We start from the raw sequence: 22,871 nt of genomic DNA on the forward strand, positions 1-22,871 counted from the left end.
ATACCTTATCTTTTTATACCATGAACATCTGCATCAAAAAGTGAATTTCGAAAAAAGTGGACTTATTGTTATTTCGTTCTCACAACTGACGATTCAATTTATGAATTAAAAAATTTCTAATTTGACGAAATACATTCAAGAAATGAGAAACACAATTCAAAGACTTCTAAAGCAAAAATGCTTATCATTTTTGCCTATAAGTACGAATTTCAGTAATGTTTTAAATAAAACATTTTTGGAAAAGAATAATCAAGGTGTCATCCGAGCCTTAAACAACAAAAATTGCAAATTGTGTGTTGAAAAAGGACAACACAAAAATACACAAGTTAAATGAGACAACTATTCTCATCAACTCCGAAAGAAAAAAACTGACGGCACCAACAAGGAGGACCGATAGAAAAAGTCAAGATTGGTTGTTGAACGTCTTCGTCGTCGTGAATTTTTATTTACGCTAGATTAAAACAAAATAAGAAAATCGATCTAATTATTTCAAATAAATTTAAATATCGTAAAAACTTTAATCAATTGATATATAATTTAGTTGATATGGATGTAAAATTAAAGAAAAAATATGAAATTTCGTTCCAACATTAGAATTGTGTAGTGCAGAGAAAAAAAAAGTGCTCATTTGTGATTCGAAAAAACGAATGAAATTTTAGTCCTTTACTCGATGAAATGTAAGTTATTTCAAAATATATATTGTATTTGTTTGTTTTGTTAAAATATTTGATGTAATTTGTTGATGAAACATAAGTTTTCTTGGTAAAAATTTTCTTTGAATTATGACATTTTGTGAAATTTTCGCATTCCGATTAGTCCGAATGAAGAATTCGATTCGGAAAGATGTCGGCTGTTTTGTTTTGTGTGAATACCCGGGTTGTTAAAGAGGTGAACTTTCAGTGATGCCAATTTACTAAATTAATATGATTATATTCACCACATTAATTTAATAAGATAAAATTCAAATATCATTAATCTTAAAAGAAATTATAAAATTATATAAACCAAAAATGGGAATGGAACATTCTTAGGGCAAATTAGTTATGTTTGGTATTTTATAATATTGTTTAAAAATGATATAGTTTTATAAAAGTACATAGTAATGATAGTGAATGATGTAATCCTACATTGATATGAGAAAAGATAAAATAAGTCGTCTTCTTTTTAACAGATTACTATCCGTTAAAATGATTTGGGATAAACGCCTTGCAAAACTTTGAAATTATTTAATTATTTTGTCTTACTATTTTACTCTGCAGAAATTCAAAGTTTTCACGCAGCTTAAGCGGAACAAAATTTTGCATACAAAAATAGCACAACGAAATCATGAATGAAATTTATATTTATTGTTGTTGTTTTAAAACTTATTTCTTTTATATTTTTTCTTGAATTGTTTTATTTGTATTTTTATTACTTTGACATAAAACCCGTTTGTACTTTTTCGTTAACACTTTTGACTTTGTAAACTTAAACATTTTTCGTTTCGCTTCACCTGCGAACTAAGCTTAACTTTAAAAATATGTTATCAACTTTTTGTAGGATAAAGTCAAATCTTAGAAAACCTTAAAAAATGTATAAAATGGATTTCATTTGATAAAAATTACGAATCAAAGATAAATCTTAACATTTATTTTGTATGAATTGAAGATAAAAAAATATTTCATTCAAATTAAAAATAATTTGAAGCTCAAAATTATGCTCAAATCTTAAACGATAATGGAAGCAATGCTCAAGAAATAAATATTTCCTAAATGTATCGCCCCTTGATGAACCAGAAAATAGTCCAAAAAGACTTTAAACTAGAGATGCCGCGAACATTCGGCCACTATTCGGTATTCGGCCTATTCGGCCTATTTTTCTGGTATGGAGAAGAAAAAAGACAAATTACACTGGTCAACAAGGTTTTTGTTACAGAAGCCAGGGTATACTTTTCTATAGGTTTTTAGTGTACTGAGCTCGAATCTGAAGTCAAAAAAGTTCTATCACATCACGTTTTTGAGATATTACCGTTAGAAAATCGAAAATGCCTCTTTTTACCAGTTTTCGAGGTTATTTTTTAGCGTTTGTTAATTTTTTTCTCGAAGAAGAAAAGAGATATTAAAAAGATTTAAACGGATTAAGAGGGACAAAACTTAGTTTTTTTAGAAAGCGTTACAAATTTAATTTTTAAAAAAATTAACAAACGCTAAGAAATTACCTCGAAAACTGGTAAAAAGCGTCATTTTCGATTTTCTAACGGTAATATCACAAAAACGTGATGCGATAGAATTTTTTTGACTTCGGACTCGAGCCACACCAAAAACCTATAGAAAAGTATATCTTGGTTTCTGTAACAAAAAAAAAGTTTGATTTTGTTGACCAGTGTTATTACATATACCAAAATGTGTGTTTTATTAAAAAGTTGTAATTTTAGTACCTACTTATAATCTACTGAGTAGTGAATGAAAACTATTTGTTCCACATTTGTTGGTAGTAAACGATTACGTTTATCTTCTTAGACTATTCCTCCTTCAGAAAATAGTCTTTCACTGTAAACACTTGTCCCAGAAGACGAAAGGTGGACTTTAGCAAATGTTGTCAAAATTGGAAATTTTGTAGTATGTGTTGACCACCGCTTGTATGGGTCCGCCGTTCGATCTTGGCGAACAGTCTTCATATATAATTCGATTTCAGATGTGATGTCTATCTTTGCAGTAGTAGGTAGTGTGTTCAGACATTTATCTTAAAAGTAGTTCAGTTATTCATCGTTACAATACGATGTTGTTGGGATTTTTTAAGCCACATCTTTTCTTGAAATTACCAACGTTTTTTTCTGAGTGTCCGTGGCCGAATATTCGGCGGCCGAATATTCGGTATTCGGCCGAGGAGCGTGGCCGAATATTCGGTATTCGGCCAAATCAATGTTCGCGGCATCTCTACTTTAAACACTACTTTTACAAGATTTGCAAATCTTTTAGCCTTTAGCCACTAAAGTGGGCGTGGTTGGAGGCGGATTCGGTTGACACTATTTTGTGTTTTTGAACTCAAATAGATAATCAAATTTCTAAGTTATCGTGAAAATTTCGTTAGTTTTGGAAAACTTGTTCTTATAAAATTTTTTTTTGCAAAGTCAACTTAGTTTTGGAAAACTGATTTTTGTCTACTATCTCCATACAATCGACAATCTTTGTGGCATTACAATTCATTCGACTAACCATTGCAAAACTGAATATATATAAATTTGGAGAGACCTTGCTATCGATTAATAAATGAAAAACATGACATGAACCAGAACTATGTGGCTATTGGCATAAAACAGGTTACATTAAAATGGTACAGCTTTGCGTTGGTTCACCTTTTTGGTGGATTGGCTGTGGTTCAAATCAAGTTCAAGTATTTGCTGGCTGCTTTAACATGTAAACATCTTAAATCAGAGCTTAAGCTCAGTTATACTGCCGATTAGAACACATGAAAATTGCTGAGCCACGCCTCAAATACTTATACAAATGAGATTTGTTCTGTCGAGCATTCTTGTCAGTGTCCGTTAATTAGTTGCAACAGTGTTGCGTTTAATAGTAAACATTTATGAAAATACTAGCGCTAGCCTTTATAAATCATAGTGCTTGGCGCGTTTCTTTGAGAGACCCAAAGACCCAAGACAAAAAAGGCAGCGTTCATAAAACATTTGACTGTTAAGGGGTTTTTCTTTTTTAGTTCTAAACAGAGTCTAAACTGTCAAAAAAAAAATTGTGTTTCTTTTTTGTTCAGAAATCATTCAGAGCTTGTTCAGAGCACGAACTACAAGCTCGGAAAAAATTGACCGAACATTCTCAGTTTCAGTTCGTTATGAAAAACTGAAGACCGAACATTCAGAGTAAAATCTGAACGCTTTACGACAGTGAAAAAAGAAAAAAATAAATACATAATCAAAATTAAAATGGCGGCTGAAGCTGTCGGCTCGGGCGCAGTTGGTGATTTTTAATAATAAATAACTTCGAACTGTTATTTTTAATGATTTAAACATAATTTTTTTTGTTTTGTTGGGTTTGACAACTATGAATTGACAAAATGTCATTCGGTGACAGTTTGTTCTCAAATCTGTTTTAATAGCTGCGTTCCTTTGGAAATATTTATCTACTTTTTAGTACTTAAAACTACTTTGATCTACTTTGCTATACTGAAAAAGTAGTTCAAAGCAGCTTTAAGTACTAAAAAGTAGATAAATATTTCCAAAGGAACGCAGCTAATATGTATTAATTCAGAGCGCTCAGAACACGTTTAGTTCAGAGAATGTTCAGAGCGTGCTCAAAATGTTCAGACCATGCTCACAGCTTTCTTCCGAACTAAAAAAGAAAAACCCCTTTAGAGGTGAAAGTTCGACAATCCAACCGACAGCATTTTTGCATGAAAAATATTCCACACCGGAAAGACATTGAGGTATGGAATTTTTTTCATACAAAAATGCTGTCGGCGGGTTTTTACGCATTAACTTAACTTTATCTCAGCGCAAGTCACCTGTTATGAACGTATAAAAGCAATAACAACTATTTACTTTATTTTAAATGTACCTTCTCACCTACTTTCATAATCATTTTGTAATTAAACTTACAATCTAAACTAATCGCGTTTCTATCAAGCCACCTACTTTACCAATTTTTTAAGCATGTGGTAAAAAAAAAATGTAAAATAAAAAATAAACTCACCACATTAACATCCCTGTAAAATAATAGATTTCTCCGAATCCAAAACACCACCCAAAAGCGAACTGTCAAAAATACACAAAATCAAGTGCACTTTTTTTTTTCGTTTACATCGTGTAAAGTCATCAAATCATCACACATTTATGTATGCGTGTGCGAAATATCATTTTTGTGTATGTTGCTGTTACTGGTTGTGTGCTAGTGACTTTTTTTTTATTCTTTTTTGATTTTTCTGTGTTTCTGGCCGCAAAAGAGCTAAAATAGAAAAATAAAGAAAGAAAAAAAATATAAATTACAATTTCTGGTTTATCCATTAACAAAAAAACTTTTTGATCTCAATTGACCCTCAATAAATCTATTAAATTTGTTAAACCAAAAAAAAAAACAAAAAAAAACTTACCCAACAAATCGAAGGCAAGAAAAAAACACAAAAAATTATTATAAATCGACTTGAGGACGATCCACATAAAAAAAAAGTCGAAAGAAAAAATAAAGAAGAAAAACCATCTCATCATCATCTCCTTTTCCATTGTTGTTCAATCGTCGCGGCAAACAAGGAAAATTTTCATATAATTCGTTTTTTTTTTCCTCATCTTTTTTTTTGTGGAAATTATTTTGTTTATTGTCGACCTCGAGAGAATAAAACAATTTCTTTTTGTTGGCTTAAAAAAAGGTAGCGGAAAACCATTATCCACAACGAATCCACCTCCACCCTCCTCCTCTCTCGAGAAATCTTTTTAAAATTTTTTACGAATGAATTAAATTATTTTCTATTTTTTTCTGCTGACACTAAATTTTGGTTTTTATTTTTCTTTATTTCAGAAAAATTCAAAAAAAAAAGTACACAGTAGAACGGACGAGCAAAGTGTTTTTAAAATTCCCCAAATGAATAAGGAGTAACACGTTAAAATTAAGTTCTTTTTTTCGTTTTAAATAAAAACAACACAAAAATACAAAAAAAAAAAAACAACAACAAAAAAAGGAAAACACAGGAAAAAAAAGAAGCAACTTTGAGAAATTTTGTTGTTTGTGAAAATCTGATAAAGTGGAGGAGAATTGTAGACGAATCCAAAATATGAATCTAAGGGGGACTGCTCCCAAGAAGGAAGGAAAGATGCGGATTCGTGCCTTTCCGGTAAGAATATTAAAAAAAAAAAATAACTATATTTACATTATTTTATTAATAAACATGTATAAAGTCATTATTCATTAACTATTCCCCGATACCCATATTATGTTTATGTTTGTAAGTAGGAAACTAAATTTCTTAACCGCAAGGTAGTAGGTAATCTGAGTATGTTTGTCAAAGTGACCAAACTTTGCGAGGAATCATTAATAAACATGGATTTGTAATATATTTAAACATAATTGAACTAATAAAACATTTATTTTTTATTAATATTAAAACCTTAGTGACGACACTTAGGGCCGGTTTGTTCACACCCGATTATCTTTTAATCGGTGCCGTGAAATAACGCCGAGCAAAATAACGCCGAATTCCAAAATTCGGCGTTATTTCACTTTACAAAAGCGAAATAACGCCGAATTTCAACATTCGGCCTTATTGCGCTTTGTCAAAGTGAAATAACGACGAGTCCCAAGTGAGAAATAAGGCCGAATGTTAGAAAAGTGAGCATAGAAGTGGACCTAAGTTAACCCGTATATTAAAATGCTAACCTTTTTTATTTTCAAAGGCATATAAGGCCCTAATTTATTAAGGCAGAATGGCCCCAATACCAATTTGGGACTTATGTCCATCCAAGCGAGGTATAGGTTCCAAAAAAGTTTTTTTGTCTTATGTGCCTCTTATTTATTCATTAACAGATTAGTCTCAAGAAGGTACAAAAACATGTCGCAGGGACAAAAGGCCCAGGGATATAGCACCCACTCTTTATTTATGGGAGTTATGTTCCACTTGAGTGGGTTGACATTTAATTTAAGAATTATATCCCACTTGAGTGGGACATAAGCTCCATATATTTTTCATTTAAGTGGGACATAAGCCCCACACTTTTCGAAATATAAAACAATAATGAACAATTATAACTTTGGTATATTTTATTCGCGTTTTGTTCCAGAGTCTTTAAATGTAAAAGAAACTTTGAATAAGATAATATGTAGGCAGAAAAGTACAGCTTTTTGCTGTTCATTGAGATTTTTTCTGTGCTGAACTGTTCTAGTTTCCTGTTCATTGACAAAACTAGAACAGTTTAGAACAGGATTTTTTGTTCTTGCTTTTGAGTCAGATCAGGTTAGAACAGATGCGTGAGTAGTGTCAAAAGCAAAGCTGTCATTTTTTGTTTTTGTTTTGATTTAATTGTGCGAATATTTCTCGGGTGCTCGTGGTTTTTCTAAATAAAAACAATTTCTAATTATATTTTCCGCAGTAAAAACTCAAAAAATAGATAAAACTAACGAGAACCGATAAGCAAAAAATTCATATAATTTACAATTTGTTTTTTTTTTTTTTTTATTTTGACATCTGACGTTCAAATGACTGTTCTAACTTGATCTGACGTTTCTCACGAAACTGTGCTGTGCTGTCCTGTTCTGATCTAGAAAAATCCTCGCTGAACAGACTTAATGATAAGAAACAAATAGATCCCTGTTTTAATTGGTGGAAAGCAAAGCGGACACAAATTTCTTACATGAGAATCTATTTAATTTTTGGAACACAAACGCGAAGCGGAAAAAAATTTTGCCCACGGGAGAATCAATTTTGAGGTGTGAAAATAAAAATTCGCGCGAATTTTTGTTTTTTTTATTCTCCCGTGGGCAAAATTTTTTTCCGCTTCGCGTTTGGGTTCCAAAAATTAAATAGATTCTTATGTAAGAATTTATTTTTCGCTTCGCGTTTGCCAAGTTATAACACAAACATATCTTTGTTGTTTGGTATACACATAAATAAAACAATAAAACCCAGGACTTAGGTTTATAAACAGTAAAATATGTTTGGAGGGTGGGAGCATGCTGCTCTGCTGCAATCCCCTTGATTGGATACACTATTGAATCGGCTTATTTGCCAATAAGGTGGGACATAAGTGCAAAATCGAATTATGTAACTATCCCAAATACAGTTATCCAGTTGGGAGATAATTTTATAATTTGTAAATTCTTTGTTAGTGAGACATAACGCCCATCCTTTATTTGTGGGTCTTTTGTGTTTTGTCCAACCTGAGTTTGACATAAGCTCCACATTTAATTTGGAACTTATGTCTCATTCAAGCGGGACGAAAGCCCCACAAATAAATAGTGGCTGTTATTCCATGGGCCTTTTGTCCCTGTGCCACAAATATGGCATTTCAATACCAAACTGACTGCAGGTGGTTAAATAGAAATTTTTCCTAAGCTCCACTTAGCAGGATTTGCCTCACTGGAAAAGTGAAATAACGCCGAATCGGTGTAATTTCACTTTATCATTGTGAAATAAGGCCGAATGTTGAAATTCGGCGTTATTTCACTTTTGTAAAGTGAAATAAGGCCGAATTTTGGAATTCGGCGTTATTTCACGGCACCCTTTTAATCAAGGATTTTTCTATGGAATAATCCTTGGGTAAAGGTATAGCCCGACTCAGGACAACACGACTTTGTACTCCCCGACTCACGACAGCCCGATTCAACCCATAGCCCGACTCAAGATAACCCGACTCATCGCACTCGACTCAGGTCGAGTTCTTACCTGAGTCGAGTTGCGATGAGTCGGGCTATCTTGAGTTGGGCTATGGGTTGAATCGGGCTGTCGTGAGTCGGGGTGTACAAAGTCGTGTTGTCCTGAGTCGGGCTCTGCTTCTACTTAATCCTTGATTAAAAGATAACACTGGTTAACAAAATTAAATTTTTTTTTTTGTTGTTGAAACAAAAATATACTTTTCTGAAGGTTTTCGGTGTGCTGAACTCGAATCCGAAGTCAGCAAAAATTGATCAGCTCCTATTTTTGAAATATTACCGTTAGAAAATGCAAAAAAACGTTTTTTGACTTCTTCGGGTCTTATTCTTTTATAGAAGGAAATTTTAAATCTTTCCGATATCTTTAATATCGCCCGAGATATCTTCAGTTGTTTCGCAAACCTTCAGAAAAGTATATTTTTGTTTCGGCAACAAAACCCTTGTAAACCAGTGTAATCGACTATGAACAAACTGGGCCTTAGTGTTTAGCGACACTTAAAGAAACAGGTATACGCCCCATAATTTTTGATCTGCATTTATTTTGACCTCGTATGATTTGATGTAATTTTGGAAGAACACCTTTTTTAACTCAAATTTCTGATCTATTTAAAAATAGTTACTGCATATAAACTGCAGTAACAATAATAAAAAAATAAATAAATAATTGCCCTTACCACAGAACAGAAGAGACACTGACTTCTCATAACTTTCACATTGCAGCAATGGAACGAAATCTGAAAAGAAATGGCTGTTACTTAATTGTGGTGGGAGAGTGACGATGAAAATAAAATTAAAGAAAAATGCATTTTAATAAATTTAGTTGATACCAAAGCAGGTACCAGGTACCTATCTTATTATTATTTGAACCCCTAGATCAATACAATATGAAATACAACATAGAATACATTTTTGATATAATTTTGTAAAGTTATTGGTTGCGAAATTATAAGATAAACAATGAGAGATGAAATGATTAGTCATCATTTAAAAATTGTCAAATGTTCTTCTAGTATAAGAGCTCGTAGTAATTTTTTGATGAAGTTGATATACAATATACACTCCTTTTTATCAGAATAGGTACACAACTTTCCAAATGTTCATTAATCGTTTGTCCCCAATAGTGGTGCGTGACCTAACAAGGTTTTATTGTTTTTTGTTAGTTTAAGATGTTAGGAAAAGCAACGACTAAAATTATTTCAAAATGTTCCATAACTTTCCCATTGTTTTTCTTGTAAAGTGGTGATAAATAGGTACAGAATAGGTACACCCTTGTTATCTTTAATATTTTTGCGGATTTCGGTAAAATTTACCATTAAAACAATTAATTAGACTTTCCTAAGGGTAATTTAAAAATTATACTACCATTTTGAAAAACATGGGTGGATTAAAATCGCTAAATTTTTGCGAAAACACCTTAACAAATAAAACAAGCCATAAAGGATCCACTAGAACCGGTATGGTTAAAAAAATTACAAATTGTGAATATGCTCTATCAAGACTTCAGATACAAACATTCTTAGACGAGTTAATTTTAACATGTGCTACCAGTTCTTGTGAATTAACGACAAGAATAAAAGTGAAAAACAGTTGTTATTTGTAATTTTAGGACAGTAAATGGAATGGTCATTAGTCCCAATTTTTTAAATTGACTGAATTTTCAAAGAACATCATCACTAAACCAAGAGCAGAATTGTATGCGTTAAAGGTTTTTAAAATCATTTACCACATGAAATGTTGAGTGGTATTTCTTGTTATTTTTGGATCAACGAAAATTTAATTTTGATGTCCTTGGTGCGTTAAACTATCAGTTTTACATCCTACGAAAGGAGAAACCATTTTGAGCCCAACTTCATAGTTAAAGAAGAAGTGTTAAGGCATGGAAGAAAGTAATCTACTATGATAATACTGATAGTGAGTTTAAAGCGTCAAGAATGGCCACAATTATTTGTAAATGAATATTCAAGAAACTTTTCCTTAATTCTCTAGTATTTGCAAAATTAGGAAGTACTTCAGTATCTACCATAGAAAACATACCTGAACCTTGTTGAAAATGTTTGGAAAATGCTAGCCCGTACCTATAAAATTTGTGATCGTCGATTTTAAGACACAAATATTTTCTAACCCATCATTTAACAATTTAGGGAAGAGATTCAGATAGATTGCATAAAGAGATTTAAGAATGCAATTCCTGGACGTATTGTTATTTTTTTATGAATAAAAAAGGCCACTATACAATTAATAAAATAATTAAAATACATTTTTAAGAAGAACTTGCTTTAAATTCACTTCATGGACCACTTTTACATCATTTTTTATGTGTACCCATTCTGATGAAACAAAAAATAAACTCAGTTTTGTTATACAAAATGCTTTGGTACAGAGAAACAAGAAAAATAACCACACGTTTTTAATTTTTTTTTTTCCTGATTTTGCTAACATCTTCAACAATGACTTGACATCAAAAAATTATTAATTTTCCTACACTGTAAGAAAAAAACGAATACTGAACATTTGGAAAGTTGTGTACCTATTCTGATAAAAAGGAGTGTATAGACTTCATACAATATTTTGTATTTTTTCAAAGGGTTTTTGTTCATATATCGTCGACAGAAAACCGCGAATCTTCATTTTTGGAAATTCGGTCCTTCTATTTAATGCGTCGACCCCAATCCTCCATCTGTTGGCTAGCAGCATAAACTATCACTGTCCGTTCTACGAGTTTCCATGAGTTTGCATGAGTTTCTAAAACTTTGAAGCCGTTTTTCTCAAAACTACAATTTTGGAGATTTGTGGTTTTGACTTTATGCCCACGAAATAGAAGTTCTCAGCAGCCAACTTGTAAGAAAATAAGTTATTCCGCCCTATTGTGAGTTTTACGTTCACAATATTCCATCCGAAAATTGAATTTCACAAAAAGAAAAGTTGTTTACGTTCGGAAAACACCACGTTTTTTTTCATATAATGGGTTATAATTTGTATTAAAAGTAGTAATTGCTTTTACTAGAAAAATTGTAAATGAAGAAGCTTTTTCTATCTACATTTTTTTGCATATTATGTATCAAAAATATTTTAAACTTTTCAGTTCAATACTTTTTATGTATAAAAATTTTAATGCCGCTTGTTCTTTTGAATTTCGCCCAAATTGTGTGATTTTACCGTCGAATATAAATGTTGTTTCGCAAGGCCTTTATTCTCCTATAGGTCGTTTCAAATCAAAAGTCCCATGGAAAATTGAGTAAAAATAAAAAAAACTCATTCGCCTACTGGAAGGAAGCATTTATGAGGCAGCTGAACTTTTTCTAAAATTACGATAAAATAACGAAGAACAGTTCTTGACATCCCTATTTTAATTAATTGATCGGTCTGTGAGATTCACTGGGTTAGCCTCAGAAAGCGGAGGCAAGTCTCCCGGGCTTGCATCACTCCATATCCGCGGGCAATACAAAAAAACATACAATTATTTAATTATTTATCATTTGAAGGCAGTTGGGATAACTTAGCCGAAGATATTATTATAGGACTAGGTGAAGATGGACCAGAAATGTCCGGTTTATATGATAGCAATTCATAAGTTAAAATTCTACTCACATCTTTTCATTTGTATAATTGGGCAGTAAATATCTTATTTTTATTTTTAATTATTTTGGAGTCGTCACCATAGAAATCATTAATAAACAAAATCAGATTTTTTGTTTGTTTATTTTTTTCTCTAGCATTTCTTTCATTCAAACAAGCATGATTTGTTGTTATTTTTGAGTTGATTTGTCACAATGAGCCAATAAAATTGATTTTTTTTTGTTTATTTGTTCTCAATTTTATTGGAAGGGAGAAAATAAACTCAGAGTCAGGACTTTTGATTTGAAACGACCTATACAAGATGGCATTATTAAAAAAAGGGAATCTGATCGTCCTTTCCCCCTTCCCTTTATTTGTTTGTTTATTTTCCATGGAATTTTATAGTATTGGTCAAAGGTTCCTGCATTCTAACCTTTCGAATAAGTGACACTGTTGTCAGGATAAAGATCCAAATTTTGAAAAATATTATTCTTATAGTAAATTGAGCGCTCTACAAAATATCTTTTGGAAATTTTTTCATAGAGTGAACCCATTTCAAATTATTCAAACTTAAAGTTCAAAATAAATGAAATTATGATTTTTTTGGGTAATGATTGATTGAACTTTTTTTTTGCCACAAGAACCAAGATATACTTTTCTAGTGGTTTTTGGGTTGTTGAACTCGAATCCGCAATCAAAACAAAATTCTAATTATCTTTGTTGTTGAAATATTACCGTTATGAAATGAAAATAAAAGGTTTTTTTTTAAACGGTTATATTTCAAAAACATATATTTTATATATTTTGGTTCTTGTGGCAAAAATTCTGTGGCCAGTGACTTAAATTTTAGATTAAGTTTAGTTTCTCTTTGGCTTATTAACTGAAACTTAAGATATGTCGAGCAATAAAAGAGATATCGGGAAAATGTAAACAGTTTTTGAAAGAAGAATAGCAGTTCTTATAATCAATTTTACAAATTTGTCTATCATGAATTACCGCACATAAAAACAGAACCTCGAAAACAGCCAAAATGACGTTTTTTAGCATTTTATAACGGTAATATTTAAAAAATGGAGGTCAATCAAATTTTTCTGACTTCAGATTCGAGATCAGCACATCAAAAAAATCGAGAAAAGTATATCTTGGTTCTTGTGTATTACAGTATTAGTTTACCCAAAGAAGTCATAATTTCATTTATTTTGAACTTTAAGTTTGAATAACTTCGAATGAGTTCACTCTTAGAGATATTTTGTAGAGCGCTCAATTTACTGTAAGAATAATATTACAGTTAATTTCTACAATGCCTCATTGTAAAGTTACACAATTAGAAAAAAAAATGATTTTTTTCCCATGTTATTTATATGGAAAATAGAAAATTAGAAAAAGGCACCTCTAAATATTAATATTAAGAGCTCATATTTGCTTCATATTTTCGAAAATAATGAGCCTGTTTTTTATTTGACATACGCTTTAAGGGTAAATTTTGAATTTTAACATTTTATAAGATTAAGTATGATCAATTCCATTGTATCAGAAGCATGGATCCTACCTTTCTTAGTTCGTGGTAGTTTCGGGCCTAATTCCATACATGCTTGGTTCTTTTCAACTAAAGTTATCGAGTAGGTGACTTAAAAGCCACCGTTAAATGATTTGAACACTAATATCTTTCAAAATCGACAACCTTCTCACACTGTAGATATAATTTTTCTAATCAGCTTTTAATAAAGCTTCGAATTGAATAGATTTCAATCAAAACTTTTTTTTATTTCGATTATTTCAACTTTTTTTTTTTTAATAATTAAAAAAATAAAAATCTTATAAGTAAATACCATAGATAGGGGATTTCAAATTTTTGTTGTTAAATAAAAATATCATTAAACCTGAGGCTGGCTAGCAGCAACGTTCAATAGAAATAATGCACATCAGGTGCTTAAAACCAACGGCACCCGGTCAAACGATTTCCTCGAAATGCGAAAGACTCAAAAAGCATTAAGAACCTCTCAATTACCTCGTCGATCATCATACTATCGCAATGATTTCCCAAAAGTCCTATCAGTAACTGAAATCCATCGTTTATTTCCACTATGGATTTCTCATTACAAAACTGGCTTTCAAGTAAGCTTTTGCTAAAAAAATTAATTTTGTTTTTTCTTGTTTATGTTTGTTTTCTCAGACTTCCATGGATGAAAAATATGTAGAAACAATTTGGGCCAGTCTTAAAAATGCCATTCAAGAAATACAAAAGAAAAATAACTCGGGTTTGTCTTTTGAAGAACTCTATCGCAATGCCTATACCATGGTATTGCACAAACATGGCAATCGATTGTACTTTGGACTGAGAGAAGTGGTATCTGATCATTTGGAGAACAAGGTGCGACCCGAGGTCTTGGATAGTTTACATAACAATTTTTTGCCAAAATTAAATCAAGCGTGGAATGACCATCAAACGTCCATGGTCATGATTCGAGATATTCTCATGTACATGGATCGAGTTTTTGTGCAGCAACGAGAAGTCGAGAATGTTTACAATTTGGGATTGATTATATTTAAGGAACAGGTGAGTTTCTGAGGGACTGGGAGAGTTTTTCATTAAATTTATGTTTGTCCTCCATCTCCCCCTTAAAAGATTGTCCGCCATCCTGTAATTCAGGAGCATCTGCGAGAGACATTGCTCGGCATGGTTTTACTGGAACGCAGTGGAGAGGTTATAAATCATCTGGCCATTAAAAATGCCTGCCAGATGCTAATGTCACTGGGAATTAATACGAGGTCGGTATACGAGGATGACTTCGAGGTACCATTCTTAAAGCAATCTGCATCCTTTTACAAAGTAGAATCGCAAAAATATTTAGCTGAAAATGATGCTGGTGTTTGCATAAAGAAAGTTGAGGTGAGTTTTATGGTTGTAATTATCTTAAACGGGTTTTTAAAATTTTGTATATTTGTTAGGCACGAATTCAAGAAGAATCAGCACGTGCTGCTTTGTATCTCGACAAGGACACAGAACCGCGCATTGTTAAGGTTGTCGAGGATGAGCTAATTAAACACCACATGAGGACTATCGTCGAAATGGAAAACTCTGGAGTTGTGTACATGATTAAGAACTCGAAAACCGACGATCTTGCATGTACATACAAACTCTTTTCACGCCTCAAAGACAAGGGTTTGAAAGTAATTGCCGACACAGTGTCTGCCTATCTTCGTGAACAAGGTCGATTGCTGGTCAAAGAAGAGGAGAATGGCACCAATCCGATAACATTTGTGCAAAATCTCCTCGACTTGAAGGATCGCTTTGACCATTTCCTGCATCATTCGTTTAACAATGACAGGATCTTTAAGAATATGATTTCGTCGGATTTTGAACATTTTCTCAATTTAAACAGCAAATCACCCGAATATTTGTCACTATTTATTGATGATAAATTAAAGAAGGGTGGCAAAGGAGTAAGGATATAAACCTTTTTATATTGAAAAAGTCTATAACTGCTTTTTTAGATGACCGAACAAGAAATTGAGACAATACTGGACAAGACAATGGTACTTTTCCGATTCCTCTTGGAGAAGGATGTATTTGAACGTTACTACAAGACACATCTAGCCAAGCGATTGTTGCTAAACAAATCAGTCTCAGATGATTTCGAGAAGAATATGATATCTAAATTAAAGGTAAATAAAATGGTTTTGAGTGTGGATAGAGTTGTGGATTTATGACTTTAATTTTTACAGACTGAATGTGGCTGTCAATTTACTTCTAAATTAGAAGGAATGTTTAAGGATATGTCTGTATCAAATACAATTATGGATGAATTCAAAAACTATGTAAATAATCATAAATTATCGTTAGCGGGAGTTGAGCTGACAGTTAGAATTTTAACAACAGGTTTCTGGCCAACACAGGTAATATTACACATTTTTATTTATATTAACTTGGAAATTTTAATAAATTGTCTTTATTTTTTTAAAGACTGCTACGCCTAATTGCAATATACCAGTGGCGCCGAGAACTGCATTTGAGACGTTTAAAAAATTCTATTTAGATAAACATTCTGGTCGGCAGTTAACATTACAACCACAAATGGGTAAATGATTTTTTGTTTGCTTATGTTTATTGTTATATTTTAAATGATGGTTTTTGCTTTAGGTACTGCATATATAAATGCTGTTTTCTATGGAACAAAATCGGAATGTGAAAAAGACAAGGATGGCCCTAGTTCAAGTTTGTCTACAAGTACTAATGGTGGCCCAACAACGACCAGAAAACACGTCCTCCAAGTATCAACGTACCAGGTGAGTTGTTTAACCTTTTGCGTTTCGCAGTCGTTTAACAATAATCAGGAGTAATACGTTCGATAAACTTTAGTCAACATCCACCGAAGCGTGATTTCTTATACTCATGGCTGTGCAAGTCTGTCGATTCCAAAGTATTCATTAATGTAAACGACAAATGTCAAGTTTTCATAAATGTAAAACACAAATATTTTCAGCGCCAAAGTTTGCACTCCCAACAAATTTGTCTCATTGTTTTTCACTAAATTACTTCACGAGCCAAATAAACTTCTGATTTATTTAATTTGTATGCAGTTTTTGAAACTTTTTCGAACAGACCTTGTATAACAAAATCTAAACATTTCAAACTAGCATTAATTGTTGAATGACCTCAAAAAATTCAGCTGTTTAGTATGAGTAGTTTCGGAGACAGGGCTTCAAATATAAAAAAAAAACCGCAACTGACTGACTCACTTGATGGCAGATCATCAAAATTATGGAGCACTTCCTGTTTATGTAGAAACTTGAAACTTCGCATATTTTGTATATCATATTTCTTTGATGCCGGGTACAAAGGGGTTAGTGCCTGGCGATTTTTCAATCGCCTAAGCAGTGAGTTTGTAGGCAAGAGGGATGAGGAGTGAGGGGGGAAGATGCTCAAGAAGGGAACTGAATTTTCCGAGGGTAGTACAGTTCCATTGCTAAATTTTTCCTCTTTTTGACGTTTGTTCCTAGAAAATGTAAAAGTGCAACGTGATTGGGCACAACAGTGTGTAGCCACCGCATGTGATTTTTCAATCGATTGAAAAATCACTGTGTAGCCAGGCACTTAAGTCAAAAAAATCGATTTTCGAATCTTTATTGGACTTCAGTCAGTTTTTTTTTTCTCTTTCGTTTGGTCCTATCGCCATAGCTCTAGCGTATCTCCTTCCGTTAGAAATGATTCGGTTCAAAGGGTTTAAGTCAAAATTTTTTTAAATTGTATGGTACTAAGGGTTTAAATTGACTTAACTCCTTTGTTTTTGCATTCATTTTAAATTTTTAAATAAAAAAAATTGATCCTAAAGCGTTGAGTCAAAAGGAAGAAAAAAAAACGAAAAGCGATTTTTCTACTGTATTATATTATTTCAAAAAGAATTTTCACATTTGGTAATTAATCACATTAATATTTCCAACTTTCTTTTATAAATTAAACCTTGTTATCAATGTAAACAAAGATTTTTCTTGACTTAACACCTTTGGACCAAGTTTATTTTTGAAGACTAAATGGCTCTAAAGTGTTAAGTCAACACAATTTTTTTTTTTTAAACGGTCATTTTCTGGTCAACAGCATATGGATATTAAAATAGATCTTATAAATGATGTTTCTGCATCATTACTTTTTAAAAATAATAATATTCAGGTTTACAAACAAAAATTGAAACTTCAATTTCATTTTCCTCAAAACTACATTTTCTGACTTAACACCTTTGTACCCGGCGCCAAAGATTTTATATACCAAGAAAAAAATTTCCATTCAGGAGGCATACCTACATAGTAGCCTCACATTTCTGGTAAATTCCTTGAAACATTATAAATGGCATTTCTGCTGTTCCAGAACTTTGAAACATGGTAGAATTTTAAAACTAATTCAAAGCTACAAAGTTAAGCTGCGATTTCTTTCTCGGGAGGCGTAGTATTTCGCTGAACTATTTCATGACATTATGGAGCACTTCTGATTAGCGTAAAATCTTGAAACTTGGTTGAATGATAGACCTGATATTTTTTACAAGGAAACAATCATTATTAAAAAAAAAGCACTTCTGGTTGCCGAAGATTCTTAATAAATGGTAGAATGGTTGGTAGTTTAGTTTAGTTTAAAGGAAATTTTTCTTTTATCTCTTTAAAGATTTTTGCAAAATTGTCAAAAAAAACAATCAAAATTTGATTCACAAAAATTAAAACCCACTTTGGTACCTTTTTGGTACTTTGGTGGCCTTTTATATCTGAGTCCTTTTTGTGAAAGAAATAATTGAAGCGTTTGGATGAAGAAGGGGGTAAGTGGCATCTGCAACAATCCGAGATAAAAGGACTTAAAGTTTCTGGTTGAGAACTTTTTTTGTATTCCAATCAAAATAAAATTGAGTAAACTAATAAAACAAGAAAAATAATAGCTTTTTAACAATGTTACATTTATTTCAATACAGTAGCTTGGTATATTAAAAAAAAACAAAAATTTTCAGAAAAAGAGCATTTAACTCTTTCTTGCACAAAAAGCTTATTAGTATTTTGAATTTTTAAGAATACAAAGGGGTTAAGTAACAAAAATCATTTTTTTTTTTTCTTTTTATTTTGAATAGTTGTTTTCTGTTCGCATGGTTCCGATAAAGCTTTTTCATAAAACCAGTGGTGTTCCCTTGGTATGAGCATCGTTTGTTCCTTTAAATTTTTTATTTTCTCTACAGAAAGCTGCTTTATCTTTTTTTTTCTCGGACGAAAGAGTCTTGGTTTTTTATTTCACCCAAAAAGGAGTTAAGTGCTGTTACCCCATTCTTCCACTCATATAATACAATTTTTAGTTGTTAGTAACCCTTTTATACCAAAAATGAAAGCGCTAAATAAGAAAATACGAATCGTAGCGTGACGAAGTTTAGATGGAAATTTAAGTTTTCGCAAGGCATCCTTATTTTTCAAAAAATACCGAAAATCGAAAAAATGTCACTTACCCCCTTCTTCATCCAAACACTTCAATTCTAACATTGGAGAAGTTGCATGTTTTTTAAACAGTGTTGTTTTGTTGAGGTTTGATTTGAAAACAAATTACAAGACATGTTATAACTCGCGAGCCGGACGATTTGCCAACCATTCGTAGCACGCACGTTATGATTAGAAATTTATGACGTTCACCTGGTTATGCGCAGAAAATATTGTTCCGATGTCATTTGCTTATTAAACTTATCAAATACGATAAACTCCTGATTTTCATTCAGGACATTATTTATTTGCAATTTTTTTTTTTTGCAAACTACGAAAAACAGAGTTCTATTTATCAGCCCAAAGTTGTTGCAATTTTTTCTCAGAAAATCATCTATTGTTCTTTCAATGCTTTTTAAAGACTTTCTTCTCAAAGTTAGCTTCTTTTGGCCTCCTTTGATTAATCGTGTATTCTTTTATTCATAAAAGGTGGTGTGTTCATTCAAGTGATCGATCATTTACGGCCATATTATTCACTAGTTAAAAAAATATATCTGGATGTAAAGAAATTGAAATGTCAAAAATAAATCCAAATCCATAATATTCACTATTTCATAGAGAAAAAAATAGTCATTTTTAACTATTTTTTTTTTACTATTTTCATAGTTAAATTCGGGATAACTATTTTGGATTTGGATTTATTTTTGACATTTGACAATTTTAGATGTATTTTTTAAACTAGTGAATAATATGGCCGTTAAGTTCTAATCATGCATTCTCTTAGTTCAAAAAAAATGTTTTACATTAAATAGAAACAAATCTTAAATTTTTCAAAAATTTGGAAAAAGTTCAAAATTAAATACATACTTACAAAATTACTGCAACAAGCCTAATGTTTAAGCCTAGTATATTCTTGTTCAGTAGCTCGTAAATCCATACACATGCAAAATGTTCAGGTGCTTTTTGCATTATATCACAAAAGGAAGTTATAATCCTATAACTGATTACGCAAAGTAGAGACAATAAAGGCTATGAGGAAATTCATAGTGATCGTTTACGTTCTCAATGATTTGATGACGATTAGATCTAAAAGCATTTAAAAAAAAATTTCAAGGACTTCTAAAGGTACTTTCAGACAGTAGGATAAGTTCGTAATTGCGAATGCATTAATGGAGACTTTTTTCCAGGTTAATATTTAAAAGTTTTTTATACAATTCTATCAGTAGAAATGCGGGACAAGGTGTGCATACATTATTTTACATGTATTTCGGTAGAACTTGCGTATAACCTACTAAGCTCCTCTTCCAACAGTCGATTTGACTGAGTTTAAGGAAGGTTTGCTGATTTCACTCACTGCTAGTTTCACTAATTGACATAATTTTGCGTACTCGGTTAAGAACATAAATTAACAAAAGAATACGCTTTGAAAAACATTACTTTTAAGAAGAATGTCATGAAAAACAGGGTGCAATTTTTTAAAATAAACAATCATTTAAAATAAATTTTCGAATTCATTTAAAAATATAATTACTTGCTGTTGAATTCTACATTATTTATTTTCTTTTGTAAATTTCAGATGTGTGTTCTTATGCTATTTAACAATCGTGAACGCCTTTCATATGATGAAATTCAACAAGAAACAGATATTCCGGAAAGGGAACTCATCAGGGCCTTACAATCACTGTCAATGGGTAAACCAGCACAAAGACTGCTAGTGCGCAATCCCAAAACAAAGGATATTGAACCCTCAAATGAATTTCATATTAACGATGCATTCATATCGAAGTTTCATAGGTAAAAAATTATACTTTCAAACACATAAAATACAATCCCCTTAATCAATTTCTTTATTTTAGGGTTAAAATTCAAACAGTCGCCGCAAAGGGTGAATCTGAACCGGAACGACGAGAGACACGTGGCAAAGTGGACGAAGATCGTAAACATGAAATTGAGGCAGCGATTGTTAGGATAATGAAGGATAGAAAACGATTGACGGTAAATATTTCATTCATTTTTAGAAACAACAAAACTGATTTTGTTTTACTCTTTTGTAGCATAACCTGCTTGTGTCGGACGTCACATATCAGCTTAAGTCAAGATTTCTACCTTCACCTGTATTTATTAAGAAGCGAATAGAGAACCTCATCGAGAGGGAATATTTAGCTCGAACGCCAGAAGATCGAAAAGTCTACGTATATTTGGCTTAAAAAATTCAAAATCTACAAGAGGAAGGAAAACAACAAAACTAAAAATAAAAAACAAAAAACTGAAATTTTTTTCGTTTCTTCAGGAAGTTTTTTTTTTACATATTTTGATTTCTGTCTCGTTAAGTCGATCTGGCAGAGACAAAAAAGCCAAAAAAAAAAAAAACACTGTTATTAATATTTTGTCTCTGTTTACCTTTTCAATGGCAAAATAACTTTTTTTCCTTATCAGACAAAAAAAAAAAAAAAAAATGAAGAAATAAACAATAAAAATAGAGATATGCTTACAACTTATTTTTATACCATCTTTAAGTTTTATTTCACACACAAAATTCTTTGCTTTTTCTTTGTCATCGTGTCTTCATTTATCACTGAAATATTATTTATTAACAAAAACAAAAAAATGGTACAGAAAATACAGATCATTTTCAAATTTATAAACCTGCTTGCCAAGCAAAAATATATATATTTTATTTTTTTTTTTTCATTATCTATGATAAGAAAAAAATGGATAAAAATTTAATACAAACAAATAAAGAAAATAGTAAATAAAAAATCAAAGAGAAGAGAAAAAAATAAAACAAGTTTCAATATGTGAATACTATAAAATAAAATAAGAAACATAAAATGAAGAAAAAGAAGTAATAAAAACAAATTAAAAAAGAAAACAAAATCTCTCTAAAAACAATTTGAATTGTTTACACTTTGCAAGATGATGATGATGTAATTTTTAAAGTAATTTTTTTTTTTTTGATTTTTGTTTTGAATCTTTTTTTATTTTAATTTTCCTTACTTAAAATTAATAAACAAAAAAATAAAAATACATATATGTGAGTATATATATGTACATAATTTAAATTTAGTTACTAATAAAATATGCGATTGAATAAAATGAACATTTAAGAAAGGAAATACAAATATATTATATTGAGATATATTTTAAGATTTCAAAAATCCAATTGTTTGATTTTTTTGTTTAGTTTCTCGTTGCAAAGATTAAATTTTTTTTTCAATATAAATTGGGGACTGTCGTGAATAAAAAATTTCCTTGGGAGTTTCACATGTTTTAAACATGGTAACGAAAATGATCATCAAAAGCTTCCTTCGGAATTCATTGGTATCAGTAATACATTTTCCAGTATAATAATAATAATAATATAATAAAGCTTTCATTTCATAGGATTTTTGTAACCTGGAAATAAACGATTATTCAATTTTAAAGTTCAAGTGACCTCAACTCCAAATTTATAAAGCGTTTCGCCCAGGTACGACAGTGGGCTCATCAGTTAGATCTGTCGTACCCTTACTAAGACGCCTTATTTTGGTCGATGTTTACCGACTCTATAAGCCCTATTCTGCTGTTCCCGTGAATCTCAGATCCGATTTACACATTCGGTTCACTTTAACTCTACCTTGCCATCCTGCTATCCATCGGGTAAACTGCATTATCATCCCTCAATTTGACGTCCAGGTGAACGTCAAATTAAAAAAAAAAATGGCGACGAAGTAAATTGAAAGGATAAAAAATTTTTTTGTTTGTGTTTATTTGCATAGAAAAAATAAAAGCAGCCGATTAAATGTTAAGAAATAATTAAAAATTTATGAAAAGTGGCATTTTGCTTAATTTCAACGATGGTGAATTTATTTTTACAAACAAAAGTGACAGATCCGCAACATTTTTTATGCGGATTGCAAATGTATGGAGCAAGTTCATTCACGTGATTAGTGGAATACTGAACAACATTACCGATATTACCGACGTGAGTTTGGATTCCCCCCGATGAATAGCAGAATGGTAATTGGTGAATATTTAGCGATTTTTCCCCCC

The 22,871-nt window shown here is 31.4% G+C and overlaps 2 protein-coding genes across 9 annotated transcripts in view; one reads left to right on the forward strand and one right to left on the reverse strand.

The window, feature by feature from the left end:
• Positions 1-5,353, reverse strand: part of LOC129906313 (leucine-rich repeat-containing protein 4B) — a 250,417-nt gene extending 245,064 nt beyond the window's left edge. For 4 of the 7 annotated variants that reach the window (XM_055982023.1, XM_055982021.1, XM_055982018.1 and 1 more), the window contains exons 1-2: positions 5,080-5,301; positions 4,683-4,934 (exon numbers count right to left, since the gene is read on the reverse strand). The gene's annotated coding sequence lies outside the window, so the exon portion shown is untranslated. The other 3 variants (XM_055982017.1, XM_055982024.1, XM_055982016.1) reach the window with 3 other exon arrangements.
• Positions 374-21,419, forward strand: LOC129906315 (cullin-3). Of its 2 annotated transcripts, XM_055982027.1 has the most exons (12): positions 374-677; positions 5,502-5,814; positions 14,074-14,457; positions 14,527-14,790; positions 14,850-15,344; positions 15,396-15,566; positions 15,627-15,797; positions 15,865-15,979; positions 16,042-16,187; positions 20,416-20,633; positions 20,696-20,834; positions 20,894-21,418. In XM_055982027.1, the coding sequence occupies exons 2-12, from the start codon at positions 5,755-5,757 to the stop codon at positions 21,044-21,046; spliced, it is 2,316 nt and encodes a 771-aa protein (XP_055838002.1). In that variant the 5' UTR covers positions 374-677; positions 5,502-5,754; the 3' UTR covers positions 21,047-21,418. The 2 variants fall into 2 exon arrangements, with proteins under 2 accessions (XP_055838002.1, XP_055838001.1); XM_055982026.1 differs by lacking the exons at positions 374-677; positions 5,502-5,814 and adding an exon at positions 13,675-14,015 and having other exon boundaries at positions 20,894-21,419.
• The last annotated feature ends 1,452 nt before the right edge of the window (positions 21,420-22,871 follow it).

Source organism: Episyrphus balteatus, chromosome 1 (genome assembly GCF_945859705.1).
Source record: "Episyrphus balteatus chromosome 1, idEpiBalt1.1, whole genome shotgun sequence".
Lineage (NCBI taxonomy): Eukaryota > Metazoa > Arthropoda > Insecta > Diptera > Syrphidae > Episyrphus > Episyrphus balteatus.

What these genes read in the sequence shown, in the direction of transcription:
- LOC129906315 (XM_055982026.1), top strand. Translation starts at nt 13,869, where the DNA reads ATGCGAAAGACTCAAAAAGCATTAAGAACCTCTCAATTACCTCGTCGA. An exon ending in TGATTATATTTAAGGAACAG is followed by an intron (nt 14,458 to 14,526) that starts GTGAGTTTCTGA and finishes CCCCCTTAAAAG; the next exon opens with ATTGTCCGCCATCCTGTAAT. An exon ending in TAAAGAAGGGTGGCAAAGGA is followed by an intron (nt 15,345 to 15,395) that starts GTAAGGATATAA and finishes CTGCTTTTTTAG; the next exon opens with ATGACCGAACAAGAAATTGA.